Source organism: Perna viridis, chromosome 1 (genome assembly GCF_037379345.1).
Source record: "Perna viridis isolate PV_CMFRI_1.1 ecotype Kerala chromosome 1, ASM3737934v1, whole genome shotgun sequence".
Lineage (NCBI taxonomy): Eukaryota > Metazoa > Mollusca > Bivalvia > Mytilida > Mytilidae > Perna > Perna viridis.
In genome coordinates this window covers 18,265,627-18,287,992 of record NC_142445.1, presented here as the reverse complement: position 1 = coordinate 18,287,992, position 22,366 = coordinate 18,265,627, and the positions used below count along the sequence as shown (strand labels likewise).

The following is a 22,366-nucleotide window of genomic DNA, read 5'->3' as shown; positions in this document are numbered from 1 at the left end:
ACAATCATTCGACCATGTGTCTGAAACACCATGTGTCTGAAACGTTAAGTCACTACTGACCTTAAAATCATAACTTTTATGGGCATTTTTTCTTTTCTGATATAATAAATCATATCCACACAAAAGTTTTTTGTAATTGATAACAGGATTTTGGGTAACCCTCAGACTGTCATGACAAAATTTCACTAGAAATGCCTAGATTTCCATATTTTTATTATTGGTCAGAGACAAGCTATATATGACAGAAGATGAGCCCCCCCCCCTCCAATAGGCTTGCCTCAGCCAATATGGGAATTCATGAGCAATTATACCTCTAAGAATAAACAAATCCAATATATCAAATTACATAGTCCCATTACCTGTATTGGAGGGCAATCTGTCACACTGGCGTCATTTGACATTTCATTTTGTATAATATTGATAGCATGTACAATTCTTAGGCTTATATTCAATTGTTAGTCAATAATTACAAATGTGATACATGTTTTGATGTGTACACAAATGGAATCAAGTTTGATATGCTTGATATGTATTCTCCAGTTTGACAATATTAAAAAAAAATTATTTGTTAAAAAATTTGAAAAATTTAGTACCACAAAAATGTTGTTGGTTTTTGTGCGTTAATCCCTCCAATTAACCTGTGTTGACCTCTACAAGATAATACTTAAATATATGTGCAGCTTTCAAGTTCTATTCCTCTTGGACTGTGTAAGATTTTACTGGTCTGTATATTATGGAAATATTACACAGGGCCAGATCCAGACATTTTGAAAAGGAAGGTTGCCAGCCAAGGTTCCTCAGAAAGGGGAAGCTAGAACATTATTTGCCAATAAAATGGGGTGCCAGCCCCTGCACCCCCTCTGAAACCACCATTACACTATAATCCCCCAAAAATATTCTGAACATTTTGTCCAAATCTTCAAGAGCCATACTAAGGCCAAAGTACTTTGAACAGGAAATGACCAACAGTAAAACAAGTTTCACATAGACTGAAACTGATACAACCACAGTGTGTTCCATAGATAATAAATCATCCCTGTGGCTAGTCATTACAGTCAGGGAATTTTAACTCTAGAAATCCAAAGCATATCATTGACTCAAATTTATTTTATCATTGAATAAAATAAAACATCAATAACTAATGAATCATAATAATCTTAAAAGCATGGACAATAGAAATGCAAATGACATCTTTACTCATCTCTACATACTTTCCATAATTAAACAATTCAGTGTCTACACATCATTCAAGCTGATTCCACTGATATGATCATTGTTCTGCTTGTTTTACAGTCATTTAATCTTAAATCTAACTCAAGCTTAATAAGATCATTTAACTAATAATAATCATAACCATGATCATTAAACTGATAGTAATCATAACCATGATCATTTAACTGACAGTCATCATAACCATGATCATTACAACAGTTTGATATCCATATGAATCTATATCCCCGCTCCTAGACTCATGTCTTCTCTCCAAGCCCTGCATCTTTCCACTTTGTCAGGAAGAATTTCTCCAAAACATTAGCACACTTATAATACTCAGTGTCAGGTTTGTTGTAAGATCTACAGTTAGTGAATATTCTGTTCATATCAGCCATGAACAACCTCTTGTGACAGTAGTATCGATTCTTTAATCTATCTCCCATTGTCTTCAGATCTGAAATCAGAATTTAACAGATTTGCATATTTCAAGTTTGTATTTTCATATGCATTTTTTTATCAAACTCATTTACATATCACTTTTTGAAGTGAAAATGACGATGTCTTGTAAATCTTTGAAAAATTATTTTAGCAACTAAGTATGGCCTGAGGCAAGACCACAGGAACATAATTAAGACTAGGGAGAAATTTGACACAACTACATCATTTTAAACACAAACTACTTACCCATAGGGAATTTGATATGGTCATAATAATCTGGAGCTTCTGCTTTCTCCACTGGTTTCAGGAAAGGCCAAGCACTAGAATGGGCCTTGAATTAGAGAGATATAAAATATATGTCTTGAATGACATACAAAAGAATATATTGTAAAACATTGTAACTTAGCCACTGAAACAAAGAATACTTTTCATTAATGATTTTTTTTTCCTTTTTTGAGAAAAAGAGAGTGAGCTTATAATAAAAAAAGAAACAAAAATTTGAATAAAATATCTACCAACTTTTTGGAATTTAAGTCAAAAAGCTGATTGTGGTAAAAATTTAAAGTTTCACTTGATAATAATTGTATTGATATGTTATACATAATCTAACTTAGCCACTGAAACAAAGAATACTTTTCATTAATGATTGTGGTAAAAATTTAAAGTTTCACTTGATAATAATTGTATTGATATGTTATACATACTCTAACTTGGTTCACTATAGTCTTGAGTATTGTGATCAATTGGTCAGGATCCATTGGTGGCTCTGGGCTAAAAGTAGAATTAAATATCTAGATTGAGGTTTGTAAATTGGGCATTTACTTGCAAGAATAATAAAAAAAACTAAATAAAGTTACCACTACATTGAAGCTAAACAGTATCATTTTTCTTTAACAGGATGTTAAAACAGAGGTTAATCACAGTTCATTTACTGAATGCAAAAACAAATGACACAATGAAAATGAAAAATTAATACAAAATTCTATTTTGTTCTAAAAAATCTGTATGATGGGCAGAACTGTTTAAGGTTACGCTTTGTGCAACATTGTCCCTGTAATAAAAGACATATCTTAAGTACAGTAAACTTGCATCAGTTTGAAAACTCTAATTTATGAACTACAGCCAGTGTAGAACTTAAGTGCTGTAATCTATAAAAATCAGGAAAAATTGAAATATAATGGATTATGCTCATAAAAATACGAGTTTGGCAATGTGGGCCATAAATTTAAGGTCTATTGAAGACAAATTCACAGTTTATTCATCTTTGAAGGATCAGAGGATGAAGAAAAGTTCATATTTACAATAAAATGATTGGGGAAAGTGAGTTATCTCCCTTTGATGATGAAATATCAATGCATTTCATATAATTTATACCTAAAAATACTGACACTTACAAAAGAAATGTCATTGCTGCATTTCAGATAACAGTTTGAATAAAATTTGATGGAAAGACTTGTGTGTCTTTTCACACCATGATTCACCCACTCCATGATTCTTACAGAGAAAGGATTTAATCTGAAAATCTTACTTGTCCTCAGCTGTTGCTTTCCATCCTAGTTCCTGTAGTCCAGGTATACTCTCTATAGGTATTTGTCGGACACCTTCTTTAAAGCACTTCAGACCAGGATAAATCTTTTCCATCTGTTTCTGTTTTCTTTCTATTATCTTCTTCACAATCTGTTACAAATCAAAATGTTCCAAAGTCCAAACGAGTATAGTTCCCACAAAATTCAGTGGATCATAAATTCTTAATAATATGCACAACATTTCCTTACTTGATTTTATGAGGTCAACAAACAAAGCAGAAATTGGCAAAATCGGAAGTAAATATACAGTAAAAAAAAAAGAAAAAAAAAAGAATCATAACGGTAAAATACGGATTTGAAAAAGCAGAAGAAATTCAGGTTTGTTACTAAAACAAAGTTTCATGAAATCTGATGCAGTAGTTTACAAGGAGTTGTACTTACAAATCTGTGACAGACAGACAGACAGATAGACAGGGCAAAAATAATTTATCTCCCAACCAATAAACCTGACCAATTAGCAGTCAATGTTTTTGAATTGTATCTTCATATTCAATGGTATACATGTGTATTTTTTTTCATCATTGTGAAATTCTATTTCTATTTGTTCATCACTCATTTATTGAAAAATAAAGTATAACATAAGTGCTACCTCCTTCTGTTTCCTAATCACACTAGAGAAGTTGGTATAGCAGATCTTAGGATTCAATTCACATCCCATCAATGTAGCCCCCTCATAGTCTTTTATGTATCCAAGATAGGCAGACTTAGGTAGCTTTATCTCCTTAGAAAATCCCTGAAATTAACAAAAGATGTTTTATACATGTTGTAAAGTTTGTATTATCATACATGTACATGTAAAAACTCATAAATGAACTTGAATTTTTACAAAAGAAAACAAAAAAATCTTATTCTGCAAAAACCTTAAGCTTAAATTGTATTCCCATATAATTTGAAAGTAAAAATACATAAAGCATAAAATGACCTGAAAGGAATGTTGCAGTACACACATAATATTTGTTTGTTACCTGTTTCTTGAAATAGCCTATTGCATATTCATCAGCAAATGTCAAGAAATGTATGATGTTGTGTTTCAGGTGGTAGTCTTTAAGATGATTCATCATATGAGTACCATAGCCCTGAAACAGAATGGACACATTTGATTCATCATATGAGTATCATAGCCCTGAAACAGAATGGACACATTTGATTCATCATATGAGTATCATAGCCCTGAAACAGAATGGACACATTTGATTCATCATATGAGTACCATAGCCCTGAAACAGAATGGACACATTTGATTCATCATATGAGTACCATAACCCTGAAACAGAATGGACACATTTGATTCATCATATGAGTACCATAGCCCTGAAACAGAATGGACACATTTGCATAAGTAAGTTATGCATGACACTATAGTAATCTTACAAATCATAAATAACAATGTCAATACTTTTAACAGTAAATGAACAAGTTTAAATAGAGAGTAAGAGTAATGATCATTAGAAATAAACAAGTCTTTATGCATGGTCATATTTTGCATCTTACACTCTGGTGTATGTTGATAGTTTATAATTCTTAAATTTCCCATAAAACACTACCAGTTGTGCCTTTCATTTTTTGCATTTACAGTAAATTTTCTTCATTACAAATTTTTCTTCTAATTAGAAGTTTCTAAATCTACTAACCTTGACTTGTTCATTAGAGGTCACTGCACAGAAAACTATCTCTGTAAATCCCTGGGAAGGAAACATTCTAAAACATATCCCACCTATGACCTTCATGTCTTTTATCAATGACAAACATTTATGTTTCCTGAAAATAAATTAAAAAAATATATATTACTCACAGTCAATAACATAGTAAATTATTTAATGCAATTAATCAGTTTTTTAAACATCTAAGCACATTTTAGCCAACAAGAATGGTTAAAGAGATTATTGCTTTCAATAAATCAAGGGCATGAACATTTTGTTTTCCTGTTGCCTGGGAAACATGAAATTGTGCATATGAAAGTAATTTAATAATAAATACTTCCAGTTAGGACATCCCCTTACAAGTTGGATCTGCTTCAATGGCTCACACAGAGATAATAAAAGTAAATAGGGAAAGTGAATTAATTGTTTTCAATAACCCAAAGAAAAGAAAGAATGCAAGAAATTCTTCATGCTCTAATAACTAAAAGGTACATTTATACAAAAATATCTATCTCAAACATTCACAATTTTGGTTATGAAATTCCTTCAATAACCATTTGTCAAATACCCTTTCAATCAATTTTACAAGAATCAAAAATGAAAACTTACGGATCAAACACTAGTCTTGTAATGTATTCTTTAGGCATTCTGGGTAACTGATGAGAAAAGACATTCTGCAGACCTATCAGCCATATCAGTGTCTGTCTAGATGGTTTGTGACTAAGACTGTTTCCTACCACATGAAATTCTATAACGCCTTTAGATTCCTCCTGTCGAGCTGCTTCATCTCTAGCAGCATGGGCAGGAAACATGGAGGTCTGTCAAATGAAAGTTATCATAGAGATATTTCATAATATTACAATTTGTTTATTTTCCTTATTTTGTTGTTATCAAATATAAAAAAGATGAAATGTTGACTCTTTGTTGTAAATGTGATCATAAGTTAAATCCTTGATACTTGAAATAATCAAGTCATGTCACAATATTCTTGAAAGACGAAGAGGAGAGCAAACTTAGCACTTCTTAGTTGACTCTTTTCTTAAAAGAATTATCAAGCCAACACTACAGATAAATATTTTTAAACATTTCTTAAGCAAATAAACAGAACAGATAAGTGTAGATATAAATGTAAATTAAAGTTAGCTCAAATGTGTATATTTATTTTTCATTGATTTATATTTTTGTATGAAATTGTCATATCCTGTAATTTATACTTTGTAAAGAACATATGTCGAATATACAGTTAAAAACCATCACCTCATCAAATTCAAGGCAAGATATCAACAAACAACTTACATCAGGTCCTAACATTTTCTCTGGTTCTGTGATGGTAGCTACAATCTCAGCTACAACCTCAGGAGAAACATCTCCATCTACCTTCCTTCTCTTAACATCCACTTCAAATGATTCCTCTAACTTTCTTTTCAGTTCACCTGTAATTTCAAATTAAACAGAAATTAAAAAAAAAAATATTTTGATAAAGTAACTTCATTTCTTTTATAAAGTTTCAGTCAGTTCTTTAATAGGACTGTCTGTCAATTTAATATGTTAATTTCTTTAAAAAGATGGAGAAAGTGGAATCTTATTTTTACACTATAACAAACCTATCAGTTAGTAATACAGAAAGTAATATTATTAACTTTACAGAATAAAGTTGATCTTCCCTTGACTGAAAAACCATTACCTAAAGAAATGTCATATAATAGTTAACTAGACAATTAACAAGGAAGTTTATCTTTCATAATTTCATAGGTACTTTAATCTTGGTTTGATAGAGAGTTCAAATCTTTTTATCACAAGTGTCCTGTTACCTACCTAAGGAAGTTCATCTGGTGATTGTCATTTACTTAACTCCTGACATTAACTGTATCAATCAGTGTAAAATTTTATTTAAAAGAAAAAGGGCAACACAGTACTGTGTCAGTGTTCTAGAATTTTCAAAAAGTTGAGGTTTCCTCGGGAAAAATCCATATAAAATCAACTTTCCCACAGTCAAGGACTGCTTTCCTAACAAAACAAATCCTTACAGCATATGAAGTTTTTAACTTGCCACGGGAAAGTGTAACTAAGTACCTAACTTTCCCTGACCCAAATTTCACTTGCCCCAGGTAACGGGAAATAGCAATCCTAGAACACTGTGTGTGACTGAAAATTTAAGTTCTGTTGCATTTGTGTGATTGAAAGAAATACACATCAGTAATATCTTTTAATACTGACTCAACTGCATCACTTCAGAGGAACTATTAAGGATGGAGTGTCAGCCATGTCCTAAATATGTATACTCAGTGTCACATAAATAACATATTGTTCAAATTTGAAATAAAATTTAGTGCACAGTTTTATTGACACTTATCGATATCTAAAATGTGTAAAATAACTTCATTCATATCACCAAACGGTTTCTCCGTAAAATGTGAATTGTTTGAACCTGATGACATTTTAAATCCAGATCACAATGTTTACACTGTCAAATCTGCCGTGATTTTGTTACCAAGACGATTTTCGGTTGTTGGTAGTTTGACGAAAACAAAAATTTGTCGCCTTATTTTGTGTCAAAAATTCTTCTGAAGGTTATAGTTTCTACTAAATAATTGTTTATTTTCTAATTTGTGAGAAAAATTACATTTTTGTCAACATAGAAATTAAAAAATACATTTACTAGTATTATGTCAACAATCAGCACTTAGCAACAAAAATGGCAGAATTACAATAGAATTTCTCATAAGGAATTATAAAAATCTTTTTGATTGTGTATATCAATTGTAAAGTACTGATGTAACTGACAATGCATAACAAATAAAAAGAAAGACAACTCTGCCTCGATAAAAGAACAGCTGAAGAAAATTATAATTAAATCAAAAATGGGCTTGAACTAACGTCTAGTATGGATTCCCTGTCAAACCATGAATAGAATTATATTAAATTGATGAACGTAAGACCCTCATAAAAATTAAAACACAACTTAAATTTTTAACAACATGTTGCATGCTACATCCTGCTATGAATTCCCCATTCAACCATTTCTGTAATATTAAGTTAAATATGGTAAACAGGAAGTGGATAAGTGAGGAACTAGAACAAGGGAGAAACAATATAATACAAGTCATCATGCAAAAGCAACATACCAAATATCTTAAGTATTCCCTCCAAAAAAAAGCTTAGGATCTGTTAAAGAAAAGTGTAAAGAACGGACAGACTAGGCGATTGCAATACAGCCCCACACCCAAATAATCTATAATGTATGATATAGAATCACTTTTTACAATGATATCTAAAAGAAATAAAACTTACTAGTTTCAGATCTGGAAGCTCTTCGGCCTGGTGTTGAGGTTGGTGATGTTATTGATGTGAAGCTGTCACCATTTGCAGATGCTGTGATGGGTATGGTACCAGATGTAGTAAATCTACTCAATCCACTCATCCCTGTAGCTTGAGTGGGTGTAGTTGCTATTTAAATTTGTTTTATTATATATTAGTTGGTTTACTGCTACAACTGGAGTTTGAAAACCAAATTTAAGTTAAACTTTCACATCAGTATGGAAATTCATATCAAAAGAAAAAAAAAGGAAATGGGTAAAAGCAGGAGTTGTTTCAGATGACAAAAGACAAAACGGCATGTTTACCAACAAACTCCTCAAGATAATTTATGCTAAGTTTCACTGTTATACATGTTATTTGAAGAATATTACATTTTTTTCCTTTAAAATCTAGTGGTTGACTTATTATATCTAATAAACAAATATAGAACTAGCGTCTAAAATCAGAAAGTCTTTTATTCTTACGAGTGTTTGGTGGTGAAGTTGCCATGTTTGCAGCATTCTGTGAGAACTCTATGTCCCATATTGGAGAATTAGCACCATACACTTCTTCTTCCAACATGGACAGAAACCTAAAGTGGATATGCTATGATAGTCAGTAAAATTTGGTTTATACAATGATACAGTGTTCCATGCTACACATGTAAAATTATTTCACATGATTTTCACATGATTTTTACCTGAATTGAGCAAATAAACTAAGTGACAGAGTTCATGTGAAATTCGGGTGAATGGAGCCTTCATGTGAAATTCACACCAAATGTTCATATGAAATGTGTGTTTAGTGAATTTAACATGAAAATCATGTTAATTTCATGCGAATTTCACATGAATTTCATGTGAAGCTCAATTAATATGGCCCCGTGCAGGTCCGGGTGTTAAAAGAATAGGCCTGCAGCAGCGCTAAGCTTGTCGTAAAAGGCGACTAAATAGTGCTCAGAAACCTAGCCAGGGGCTAGGCGCTCTGCCCACATAGCAACTGGGATGTGTGCCCCAGGTGGTGGAATGGGGTACCCCTGGTGTATTACATGCTGGGGTTGTCAGGCTATAATACGGAAAACCTGACCGCAAACCATAGTGGTGCGCCGTGTTGGGAAAGATGCCACGTTCCTCGCACGTTAAAGAACCCTGCTGTGGTATTCGATAGGAGTAGGAACCTTTGCGCTCCGCCACAGGAGGCTAAATTGCCCGACCTTACCCATCCCCCTTTTTCCAGTGGCAATCAAAATTTGTCGACCCTATTATCCTTGTGACCCATCCTTTTTTTTTCATTTCATGTTCATTTTATCATCCATTTCATGTTCATTGTCTGAATATAGCTGAAATATTGCTGCTCGGACGTTAAACCCCAACAAACAAACAAACAAACATCAATTAACATGAATTTCATGTGAAAAATATTTGCCTGTGTAAGTTGTTGTAAGACTGTTGTCAACTGCATTAAAGTTAACAGCTTTTAATACATTCCTTCAGTTCTTAGGGACAGAGCATTAGAGACATCCCATGTGTGTAGATGCTCTGAAATAAGATTGACCCAAAATCACTCTGTTGGAAATGACATTATTCAGAATTGATGTATGCAATTAGGAATTGGTTGTTTGAACTTTAAGTAGCTGTCTTTGTGAGAATCATGCAAAATCTGAAAAATGTGATACACCCAAAAAAAAGGCTATATATTTTTATTTTTGTAATGAAGTTGTTTTATTGGTCTATACTGTGAATGTGTACTTATTCAGTCAAATCTACCTGCTCTTAGGAGATAATCAATATTCAAAATCCAATACATTCTATTGTATTTGAGTGTCATTTACAGAGTTATTTCCTTTAATTTTGAAATCTATAGTGCATTCTATATAATTTTTATTTCCTAAGAGCACATGTTAAATGAAAAACTGCATGTTAATTGATGTTTACTGTGGCAATTCAAACAAAATATCAAAAATAAAATTATGTAGGCTATTTTACCCATGAATCACATTTTCCATGAATCTTAGCTGGTGTGCTACTTAAATGCAGACCAACAGTGTGTTTTAATATTAGATTATTTGACATTTTTTCAGTGAGAGGGAGTTCCTCATGCTTATTTCGTCGAATGGCTTTGCTGCGAGAGGAGATGAGCATGAGAAACTCCCGCAAGTTTAAAAAAATATTTAATAATCTGTTTATTGCTGTTTTGCTGAATTGTAAGGTATTAGTTTTCTTTTATTTTCTGTTTACTTAACCTAAATATGTTTGTTTGTTTGTTTGTTGGGGTTTAACGCCCGAGCAGCAATATTTCAGCTATATTCAACCTAAATATGTAAATTTTATAAGCACTGCAAAATTTTTGTTTTGGGACTATTTTTCAGTGATTGCTTAAGTGACGTCACGTATGTTGTGCAGCTGTGATACACATTTTAAAAAAAAAAATTGGTTAAATATGACGGTCATGTTTAAAATTTGTGGAATAATTTTGGGATTTATTCATTCTAATCAGGTAAATTACTGTATTCAATCACTTTCCATTGTAAACTAGAAAATATTGCCACAAATTAGCTATTATTTCATACGCAGTAAACAAACAGACGTTTTTTTGGGTCGTCAAATATTCCTACGCTGTTGCTTGTATGTCATGCTATGACATAAAAACTAGCGATAATTTTCATTCTCACTCGATTGGCATGAGTTTGAAAATTATTTTATAGCAACATCAAAGGGATTTTAAACAAAATAGCGATAAAGAAAACTCATATCTTCCCTTTGACCAAGATATGAACAATATAACAACATAGTGTTGCATTATCAACAAAGTCAAATGTTGTTTGAGTACAAACAGCTTTGTCCTTTATAAGCAAAACCTGAAATCACATTAAAACAATATAACAATGTACTAAAAACACACACATATATTAAAACTTGAAGAAAGAAAAACACAACCAATGTTATTTAGCTATGTATAAAAAAATATCACTTGATCCTGTAGACACAAAATATGTAGGCAGCCTTATATCACCTTGGAAAATGTGTTAGAACTAAAGTTCTTTTCTCTGGAGGCATCTTTTCCTTCTCTGCCCTGAACTTATCCAAGAGTTGTCTCCTCATTGTTTGGAACACAGATCTGAGTAGGGTTCTACCAAATATCAATGTAGTTTCATATCTGGGAAGGCTGTCACAGAAAGCTGGCACATGGCAGTAACATAACCACCTAAAATAGAAATTTCTGGATAATGACTGGAAAATTATTGAAAATTTGATTCAGTAATATAAACAAAGAGGTCTTTCCTGTATTGATGTAAAGAATTGTGGGTATGCTAGCAAATTATGGAATATTTACCCTAAATTATGGTAAGTGTCTAAATTTATACAGGTAATGATAAAAAAAAGTTTGGCAAGCACAGCATGATACTTCTCAAAGCTCTTGTAAAGAGAATCATTAAAATCAGATGAAAAATGCTAAAAGCTATGTAAAATCTATTAAATGATCTTAAACAAAATTTTATAACAAACAAATTAGAATTGTCAAAATTAAATGAGAAATAAACCTTATACATCAATTTCTAATAAGCACCCATTTTACCACTTTTGGCCCTTTTTTTGCAGACTTGTGGTGGGCAGCCATCCCATTTTGACTAGCAAACTTCCTCTAGTAGCAAGTAATGAAATATAAAAATTTCACGACATTTGGTTGGCAACAGCTTAAGTGATCACACAGAAATGACAAATTTAAAATGACGACAATTACAACAACATCATAACATAATATGACTGAATTTGTCTTATAAAATTAATGCAAGTCCCTAAATATTTGCCATAAATTATGGCAAGTAACTGAATATTTACCTTAAGTTAAGGCAGGTACATTAATATCTACTTTGAATTATGGTAAATACATTAATATTTACCTTGTATAATTAACTTTGTATGTTGCCATATCTTCAGATCCAGCATGCTGTTGTCTGCTTGTGGGTGTTTCTAACTTCCAATGATTTAAACAATGCAGGAACATTTTAGCTAAGTCATACATGGTCTGCCATTCTCTCTGTGCAAGGTGTCCAAACTTGTACAGCACAAAATTTGTCACACCCTAAACAACAAAAACATGATGTTAATCTTAATTCCGCAGACGAGAAGAGAAATACATAACATGTCCACATATACAAACCCTGCCCAATTATATAGACATTATTTATAATTTTACGTATATGTAATTTCTAGCATCCTACAACTGTTTTATCACTGACTGAGTCATTCACACAGTAAGTAAAACAAACAATTTCTCTCACTCATCTATTTGTACTATTGACTTTATAGTTGTCGGAAGCAATAACATGATTTGTAAGTGGAAGTCCAATTTTAGATTATCTCCCTTGACAGTTTCTTTACAATAAAAAAATAGACTCACCTTAGCAATGCTTGGTTTTTCAAATGGAGGATTACCTAGTGGTCCTTCTATTGTTGGGTTACTCATATTCAAAATACATTTTCTCAGCAACTAAAATGTAATATTTTAAAACTACATTCTGTATTCATGTTAAAACGGACTCAGTTTAGTTTTTGTTCAGAGTAGATTATACACAAAAAAAAGACAAAAATAAAAAATTGCATTTGCATAAAGCAGTATCTTAAAGGGTCCAATGATGAGTGCAAATGCTATAAATATACTAGAGTTGACAGATAAACAATACATTCAGAAAGAAATTCTTTTCAGCAAAAAAATTTAGCATGTACAAAATGTAATTCACTGCATTTTGTAAATTTAAAACTGAAACTCACTTTGTCTAATAGATAATGCAATAATTCATCATAGTAAGTGCATATTCCATGGCTGGTAAAAATTCTAACAAGCTATTAAAAGTTCCACTTGCAATTTACATATATCCATAAAAATCTCCAAAATATCGTTTCTGGCCAGCGGAGCAAAAAGTTTTATCATGAAGACTGAAATAATTTTTTAAAACTTTTTTTCCATAGAACATAAAAACAAAGTGGTTTTACCTTAAACAGGTAAAAATAAACTTGTTTAGTTTCTGAATCTTCTTCTTTATGAACACATATAAATAAATTTTCAACATCAACAACAATTCTAAGAAGTCTGTTTAGTTCCTCCTCTGCAGTATTTTCTAAATGTGATACATGTTGACCTACAATAGCAGAAAAATGAGAAGCAAAGAAAATCATCAAAAGAACAGAATACCACATACAGTAACAAAAACACAGAAAACTTGTACAAAATCATAAACTGTCTAAAAAACAATCATTAATTTTTCCACTTAAATTCTGCATCTAATGGTAATTAAACCAGTAATTTGGTGAGAAACCCATATGACAAACATCCCATAAAGAAGCAAAACACCATACAAGTAAATAAATAATAAAATTTTACAAAATCCAGATCATTTGTAAAATTATCTCACTGTACACAGACTGAACTTGCATTAAAAAAAAAAAACATTTTCTTTCATATTTTTTACACCCAGTTATCCAAACAGAAACTTTTACCTAAATTAACGAAAATAAATACATAACCATTTTAGATAATGTCTCTTGTTCAATTGTATTGAGCATCATAATAGCAGGCTCTTATTATGAATAAAATCAAAATACTGCATATATTTTTTTTCAATATTTTTTCTTACCATCTTTAATTAAGTCATATCCAACATAAGTATCATCTTCATCTTATAATAATTGCTGCCTAGTGATGATTTAGATAAAAAAAGATGAGAAAAACAAAACAATTTTCTCTTAATAAAAAAATATATGAGACAAAACTGTAGAAGATCTTTCCTATTTTGTAACAAAATGTTTAATTAAAAAGAAATCAGATACAAAGAGATGATAGAATACAGCAACTGACAACCATAAAACATTCAATGAAAAACCAATTCATCTATAAAAAGATTCATTTTATGGGAAAATCAATATTGTTTACAACTGAACGGCAGCTGTATACATTGATTATAAAAAAAACTGTATTTACCATAACTAATATTTTCATTTCAGATATATACTGAGAAATTTGACAATAGGGAAGGAGATTTAAACTTTATATTATTCCATATATATTTGAATTTATGTGTTATAGAAAGTTTACATCTACATGTCAATAAATACTTAAAGCAGTTCATCAGGTAATTATATCAAAAGAAGATAAAGTGAACTAGCAGTTCATTGGGTAATTGTATCAAAAGAAGACAAAGTGAACTTGCAGTTCATTACGTAATTGTATCAAAAGAAGACAAAGTGAACTTGCAGTTCATTACGTAATTGTATCAAAAGAAGACAAAGTGAACTTGCAGTTCATTAGGTAATTGTATCAAAAAGAAGACAAAGTGAACTTGCAGTTCATCGAGTAATTGTATCAAAAGAAGACAAGGTGAACTAGCAGGTATTTGTATCAAAAAGAAGACAAAGTGAACTAGTAGTTCATCAGATAATTGTATCAAAAGAAGACATGTTTGTTTGTTAGGGTTTAACGTCCGAGCAGCAATATTTCAGCTATATTCAGACGATGAACATGAAATTGATGAGAAAATGAACATGAAATGATGATGAAATGAAAAAGGGATGGGACACAAGGACAATGGGGGGTCGACAAATTTTGATTGCCACTGGAAATAGGGAGAGGTGGGTAGGATCGGGCAATTTAGCCTCCTGTGGCGGAGCCCTGTGGTTCCTACTCCAGGAGAATACCACAGTAGGGTTCTTTAACGTGCGAGGAACATGGCATCTTTCCCAACACGGTGCACCACTATGGTTTGCGGTCAGGATTTCCGTATTATGGCCTGACAACCCCAGCATGTAACACGCCAGGGGTACCCCATTCCACCACCTGAGGCACACATCCCAGCTGCTCTGTGGGCAGAGCGCCCTAGCCCCCGGCTAGGGTTCTGAGCACTATTTAGTCGCCTTTTACGACAAGCTTAGCACTGCTGCAGGCCTATTCTTTTAACACCCGGACCTGCACGGGGCCAAAAGAAGACAAAGTGAACTAGCAGTTCATCAGGTAATTGTATCAAAAGAAGATAAAGTGAACTATTTTACTTTGTGAAATACAATAAAGACTCTATTTAATAGTATATGTCACACTTCTTCTACATATTTTTTTAGAAATTCAATTGAACAGTTCAATCTCTGTCCATATTTTACCAGTGTTTTGAATATCATGGTAAGTGTTAAACCATCCTAAGTTATATCGGTACATGTATCAATTAACTGACCTAACAGAGGAAAAAAACAACAAATTTGGAAAGATAAACTTAACACACATACATGTAAACCTTTTGTATGTAAGTAAAAGAATAATTTTCCTGGGATATCCTCTCATTTTGCACTTTCTTCTTTCGTCTACTCTGGACTTTTTTATGAGTAACTTCTTAAAATCAAGGAAAGAAAAATGCAGGGTTGGTCACTAAATAAAAATATAAGGTTGTCCAAAAGGAGAAAATACAAAATTGTCAATAGAAAAATGAGGTATGTTTGAAATTTCAAGTTGCCAAGATGGACTTCAGATTGTTTTTGAAGGCAGAAAAAAACTATAAATGATTTGACACTATCTGTCACTAACGATTAATAAAACACAATCTCTAATGTAATACTAAGTGAAAAAACTTATTTCGAACCAAATAAAAAATAAATAAAAACTGTAAAAAAAATTGTTTCACATTGATGCAGCTTGATACAATTACAGAAGTCATATTCTGACAGCTCAAGGGTTACAATTCAAAATTTTTCATGTGAGTGAAAAGTACTTTTTATTATTTTTTTTATATAAACAAGGATTTTTATCGCACAAATGAGGATTTTAAAGTTGACAATGTCAGTTTACTGCTAGCAGTCCTTTGTGCATTTGTGTAATGTATAGTCAGTTTCCTTATTTATGTTTTAATGAGGGATCCAGACCTTTTTTAAGTGATAGACAAAACATTTTGGTGTGTTTTTGAACTTTGATAGGGTAAAATGTTTGACACAGAATAAGTATCAGACCAAAATGAAAGTGGTCAAAGAACACAATATCAAATAATAAATGCTTTTAAAAATGCATAATAATTAAAGAAATAAGCAATTTAAACTTTTTTTAAATGCTTATTTCTGACCCAAACAGTTAAGGCCAAAACACCAAAAATAAATCCCAACAGTGCTTTTGTGAGATGGAATCATGTTGTTTGGTTTCAATAAGAATAGTATATAGCATAATATATGACATTTGTAAATAGATGTTTTATTTTAGGTGATTACAGTGTAATACTGAGTATACAATGAAATTTTGTTCTGACAACTAATATGGTACAGAATAAACAGCAAACTTCTTGGTTATAACAGTAAATTCAAGCACAGTCATTTCAGTTTTGTAATAATTTTTTTTCTTATATCTTTAACTTTTACCTGTATTCTCCAATATGATATAGTTAATCTTTAAATAAGTATATTCTCCAATTAAAATAATTAATCTTTAAATTAGAACAAAGCAATGATTTCTTCAATATTTTAAAAATAGCACAAATTTTGCATGGTAATAAAATGTCCCCTACCAGAAGAAAAATCAGTTGAAGCGAATAGAATGTAAACTTCATGCATAATTTGTTTGCAGAAATAGTATGGAAAACTTAGTCTGCATTAAATTTCAAGGTCAAAGGGCCATAACTCAGCAAAACATCAACAGAACAAAATCTGAACATGATTTGTAACTTGTCATGGTAAAGCAATGTACCAACCATTAAAATTAAAATGTATATCTGCCAGCATGATGTAAAAAGTGAGGAAAACTGAGTTTTTGCATAAATTTTCTGAATAAAAAAAAAAACACAGAGCCAAAGTAATGGATGAACAGACTGACTGACAGAGTACAAATTTTTTAAGTTCCCCCTTCAGCAAAAGTCGCCAGGAGGGGACTAATAAACTTCTTACCTAAAGTATGGCCACAACTTCTACATGGATCAGTCAAATTGGCCAAGGGTTGTGAAACATCAACTCTTGGCGGTGTTGGTGGTGGATTAGGATTTTTCCATCCATTACATTTACAGGAGTCAGACTATAAAAGAATAAAATATACATATTATGTCTCAAATTAAACATTCATTGTATTTAAATCAAATCCATATGTACAAGACAGATACTGATTTCCAACATTTCTAAGTCCCTGTGTAACTTTGTAGCAGGGATCAAAAATTGGTTTGTCACTAATATGGAGGCATTGTCATATCAATGCCATATTTTGATTATTTCAAGAGAATTCTAGGAGTGAGTACATAGGTAAATTAAAACACAGAAATGAAGCAGTAATATAGAAAAAAAGGGTAGGTAAAGAAAAACTCCCCCCCCCTTTGGGATCAACTCTTTTGGCTCTTTTAATTGGTTCTCCACACCCCTCTTCATGTTTTCTTTCTAGGACTGATGACTATTTATAATCTCATTGTGCCTTCATTCATGGATAAATTTCTAAGTCTCCAAAATGAATAGATTTGTGTCTTCTATCTGCCAGTGGCATAATATCATGGAGCCAACCTTGATATTCTAGAACTACCTGTAAATGTGGCCTTAATATTTGCATTTGAAGCTATACAGGATTTTTCCTGTGGCATTGTAAGAGATATATGCAGGGCAAACAGCTTTCAAATATCAAACCAGGTTTTTTTTTAATAGTATAAGAAGAATGGATATGGTGAATATGTCAAAGAGACAACAACCCCAACGGGATGAAAAATGTCAGTTCAAGGCAACCCATAGATCTTCAACGAACTCATTCCACTGGGCAGGCTGCGGCTACCCTAAAAACAACATTATACACCAAGCATAGCAAAATAGTTGCCTCTATGTACTCCAGCAACATAAAGTAAACTAAAAGTGAAAACAGAACAAGACATACAAGAGGCCAGAAATTCATGACTTGGGACGGGCTCAAAAGTGTGGCTGGTATAGTAATCTGGCGTGAATACAACCTTCCCCCTTTTAAAACTGGTCACTGTGGAAAAAAATATAACACAATTTAACATACCTAAAAACCAGTTAAAAAAGGTCTGGATCCCTTGTTAAAACATAAATAAGGAAACTGACTATACATTACACAAATGCACTAACAAAGGACTGCAAGCAGTAAACTGACATTCTCAACTTTAAAATCCTCATTTGTATGATAAAAATCCTTGTTTACATAAAAAAAATTATAAAAAGTACTTTACACTCACATGAAAAATTCTGAATTTTAACCCTTAAGCCGCTATGCTATTTTCTATTGTTTCATCGTGTAATGCTGAATAAAAAATTGAAAAATTGACTTATTGTACTTACAATGTTTGATGAGCATATCTATGTGTTATTGATCTTAGATAATAAAAGCAATAGCATTGTTGTATTCTTGAGTTTCATATTTTCACATTAATTTGTTTCCATCAGCATTTTTATCAGTTCAGGTGCAAATAATTGTGAGATAATGTGTTTTGATGATTTAATATTGGGAACAATGCAGAAAACAATTTTCACATATTAAAAAGTCTAAAAGAATTCAATTTCATTATTACCACCATCGGAATTTCCTCCGTTGTCTAGGAATGACCACAAACATTTGATTACCGAAAACAACAATAGTCACACTTAGAAAACGTTCATAAAAATATCGCAACGACTATAGTGGCAAAAAGCAGCTTAAGGATTAAGATATAAAATTAATTACCTTTATAAATACATGATTTATTCTGATAGAACTATACTTTGCTTAAAGTACATGATTTTATAATAAAAAAAAATGTATAGCAACTAGGATGTCCATAGAAAGTTTTTTTCTATCGTTTTCAAACGCAGGACACTTAAATCGTGAAAATTGAAAATTCATCTCCATTTTCGATGCTGCAGAGGGGACATATTCTTTGATTTTGTTGGTTGGTTTGCCAACTACTGCTCTATATTGGCAGTTTATGGTTGATTATCCTGAATTTTGGGATACTAGATTTTTCACAGTCACACTGCAGTGCATGCTGTCAATGTTGAACATACTGATAGCATAAAACACACCCAAACAACATGGTGAATAAAGAAATGGAATATCATTTTGAGCTCCTTTTATGTAACTAGGTAGAAACATGAAAAATTACTCAGGCAGCTTGTTAAGTCATAGCAATTTTCTGATCTTGCCCCCTTTTTCATCTCTATATCAGCTTGACTACACAGCTTGAGTATTTGTTATACGTTGTTCCATAATTTTATCCTTGTTGTTTCATTAATATAACAGATGCTTTTTTAGTAGTTTGTAACAATTAAGTAAATATTTGTGAATGTTTATCAAAGACAAAAATGGTGATTAATGTTTATTAGCAATTCTTTACTCATCTTTTTTTTACTTATGATTTATTATCAATTATTATTACAATTTAATAATTTCACCTCTATCATCCATCTTTATTTCAATTATACAAATTTATGTAATATTTCAAACTGTATCCAATATCTAACAAAAAATGTATAGACGAAATATATTGTGGCTGAAGTGTCTATGGCCAAGGTGGTAATGTGGCAGAAAGGACTTGCATCAATAAAAACTCGGGTACCTCGAAAAGCAGAAAGACACTGTCATTAGCCGAAAGACACTTGTAAAAGCAGAAAGACACTCACTTTTTTTTTAATTGTGGTATTTAGACCAAGAAAATAATTATAAATGGCCAAAATTAAGTGTAATGTTAACCTGAATTTTTTCAAAATGTATTTAACCTCAAAGAATCTTATTTTAATTATGCTAGAGTGAACCTGGTGACTTTTCAAGCGTATTATAAAAACATTTTTTGGATTGCCAATGAAATTCAAATATTGAATTTTGAGTATAAGTTATAAAAACATAAAATTCAATCCATCCAGTCAAATATATTGTTTTCATTAGAATTGAAACAAAATTAAATAAGATATAATCTAATTACGTTAAAACATTTTACTTAGCATCCTTAAGAAAACGAATAGTGATTTGATTAATTACATTGCTTTGAAGAACCAATTATTGCATAATTAAAATTTTATTTGATTTGCCTAAAATTTTTTTAATGAATAATAGCCTATTATTAATCATTTTTAATATTTTGATATAGTAATTAAAATTATTTTATTTTGAAAACAAATCTAGAGCATCAATCAGGGTATTAGCATAACCGATCACTTTGTTGCCCATACACAATTTATTTTGTGTTCAGTAGCTTGTACAATTAGTAAAACATTGTAAAATGTAATACATTTCCTAAATATTGGCAAAAAATACAAAAACAGTCTAATATTAGGTGTATTTCTGCTTTTTTCATGTGTTTTTTGGCTAATGACAGTGTCTTTCTGCTTTTCGAGATACCGTAAAAACTCATGTGCAATGTAAAATTGAATTAATTAATAGCTTTGTACTTCCAGGTTTAGTAAAGTATAACCTATCATGCAATTTTTCAATATTTACAATATATCATCGTTAACTAAACAATAAAAACTGTGAAAGGCAATGGTCTTGGTAGCCCGAAATAGAAGGGCGCAGCGCCCTTGGTGCCCTTACATGCGCCCTTCTGCCCTTACGACTTTTCTGATATGCCCTTGTGCCTTTTTTTGCAACGGTAAGTTCTGAACAGGTGGTTTTTTGCATGATCGATTGATTTCCTGTCATAAATATTACAACTACAGTCATGACACGTACCTGAAGTTTACCTGGAGAATACAATCATGTCATTAAAATTAATTAGTGTAGATTAAACTTCAAAGGTGTTAATTACCAGATATCAGTTATAATTTACGTTTTGTTTTGTGTAATTGATTAACATAATTAGTTTGAAGTAGGTGATGAAAACCTCAGCGTGTGCCTGCTGCTTGGGCGGTATGATTGATCTCAGCAAGACTACTCAATGTCACAGCTGATAACGTGCGTTTTGAGACAGTTTTTAGTTATTCATAAACCACTATGCCTCTGCAGAAACGACGTTTAAATCAACTTGCTAGTGACAAGCAGACAGTTGCAAAGATGAACGCATCTATCAGATCATTCTTCAACACAGACTCAAGTTGGTACCAGTCATTTATATATTTATTTTTCAAATAAAATATTTATGTGACCACGTACATGTACTGATGACATTAAATTTTTGAACAAAAGTTTTTAAAAAATACATAATTTTAAAAGTTCGATTGCTTGCTTGAACCAGTACGGCAGCTGACATGATTTTATCATGACCTATGACATGACTAAAAATAGATTTCTTAAAATAACTTATAAAAACTTGCTGCTCGTTAGATTTTAAAAGATTTAGTTATTATTTATTGGATTAAATATTTATGAAAAAGTTTCGAAAGTTGTGCAAACAAAATTAATTACAAGATAGACCATGACGAATAACGTGTATTCATACGGAGATTGGGAGCCGATTTGCAAATAATTTTACTTCTCCGTGGAATTTTCTCCATAATTAAAATTTATAAAATTCATATTCCGAATTTTAACTTTTCATGATTTATTTCTTCTCTCAAAAAAATTAACTAAATTCATTCACAGTGAACTGTAAAAGGTCGTTTTTTTCGCCAATCTTCATTTATGTGGTTCTAACAATTTCATATTATACATTTTATACAAGAAAATCATTTTTAAAGTTTTACAAACAAGTTTAAACAATCAACTTGACATGGAAAATATGCGAACCAAAAAAAGTGTCATTTTCCGACTACAAGGGTGCCCCTCTGCTCAACAGCACCCTGCCCCTTTCAATTTCTATCTGGAGCACTGAAAGGTCGCATGTAAGAAAAAATAGGACTCTGCATGGTGCTTGAAAATGTAAACAATGAACCTTGCAGGACGAGTAAACAGCTAGCTTTTCAAGTTTTTTGTTTCTGGGATAGCCTCGGACCATGGCCTTTTTCTGGGCAATTCTCTGAAGATTATTCGGTCGAGACATTTCTCCGGTTGTGGACTGCATTGGGGGTTTATTAGCTTGTTGCCCATCAGTTCCATTCTGTAGGGGTTCGCCAGTGTCGCTCATCTTTATGTCGCTTACAACAATTAAAAAAAAATAGCCTCACTTTTACTTTTCATACGAGTATCCTCGTTGAGTCATTTCGCATCTAATGAGGCTCGAATATTGTACAAGTGAAATAACAATGTAAAGTTTATATACACGATTTTTTTTTTTAAATCTGTAAAATGTTTTTAAATCTTATATTTCTTTTAAATACGTTTTACTTCCCGTTTTGTTTT

At 31.7% G+C, this 22,366-nt stretch overlaps 1 protein-coding gene across 1 annotated transcript; it reads right to left on the bottom strand.

Moving 5' to 3' along the window:
* Positions 1-1,089: 1,089 nt before the first annotated feature.
* Positions 1,090-22,173, bottom strand: LOC148627572 (histone acetyltransferase KAT2A-like). The gene is made up of 17 exons (XM_088574996.1): positions 21,960-22,173; positions 17,080-17,203; positions 13,168-13,313; positions 12,575-12,664; positions 12,075-12,256; positions 11,186-11,377; positions 8,659-8,765; positions 8,168-8,323; positions 6,173-6,309; positions 5,486-5,694; positions 4,868-4,994; positions 4,202-4,312; positions 3,826-3,969; positions 3,179-3,327; positions 2,355-2,421; positions 1,897-1,981; positions 1,090-1,666 (listed from the first exon to the last, which is right to left on the bottom strand). The coding sequence occupies exons 1-17, from the start codon at positions 22,149-22,151 to the stop codon at positions 1,470-1,472; spliced, it is 2,415 nt and encodes an 804-aa protein (XP_088431122.1). The 5' UTR covers positions 22,152-22,173; the 3' UTR covers positions 1,090-1,469.
* Positions 22,174-22,366: the final 193 nt, after the last annotated feature.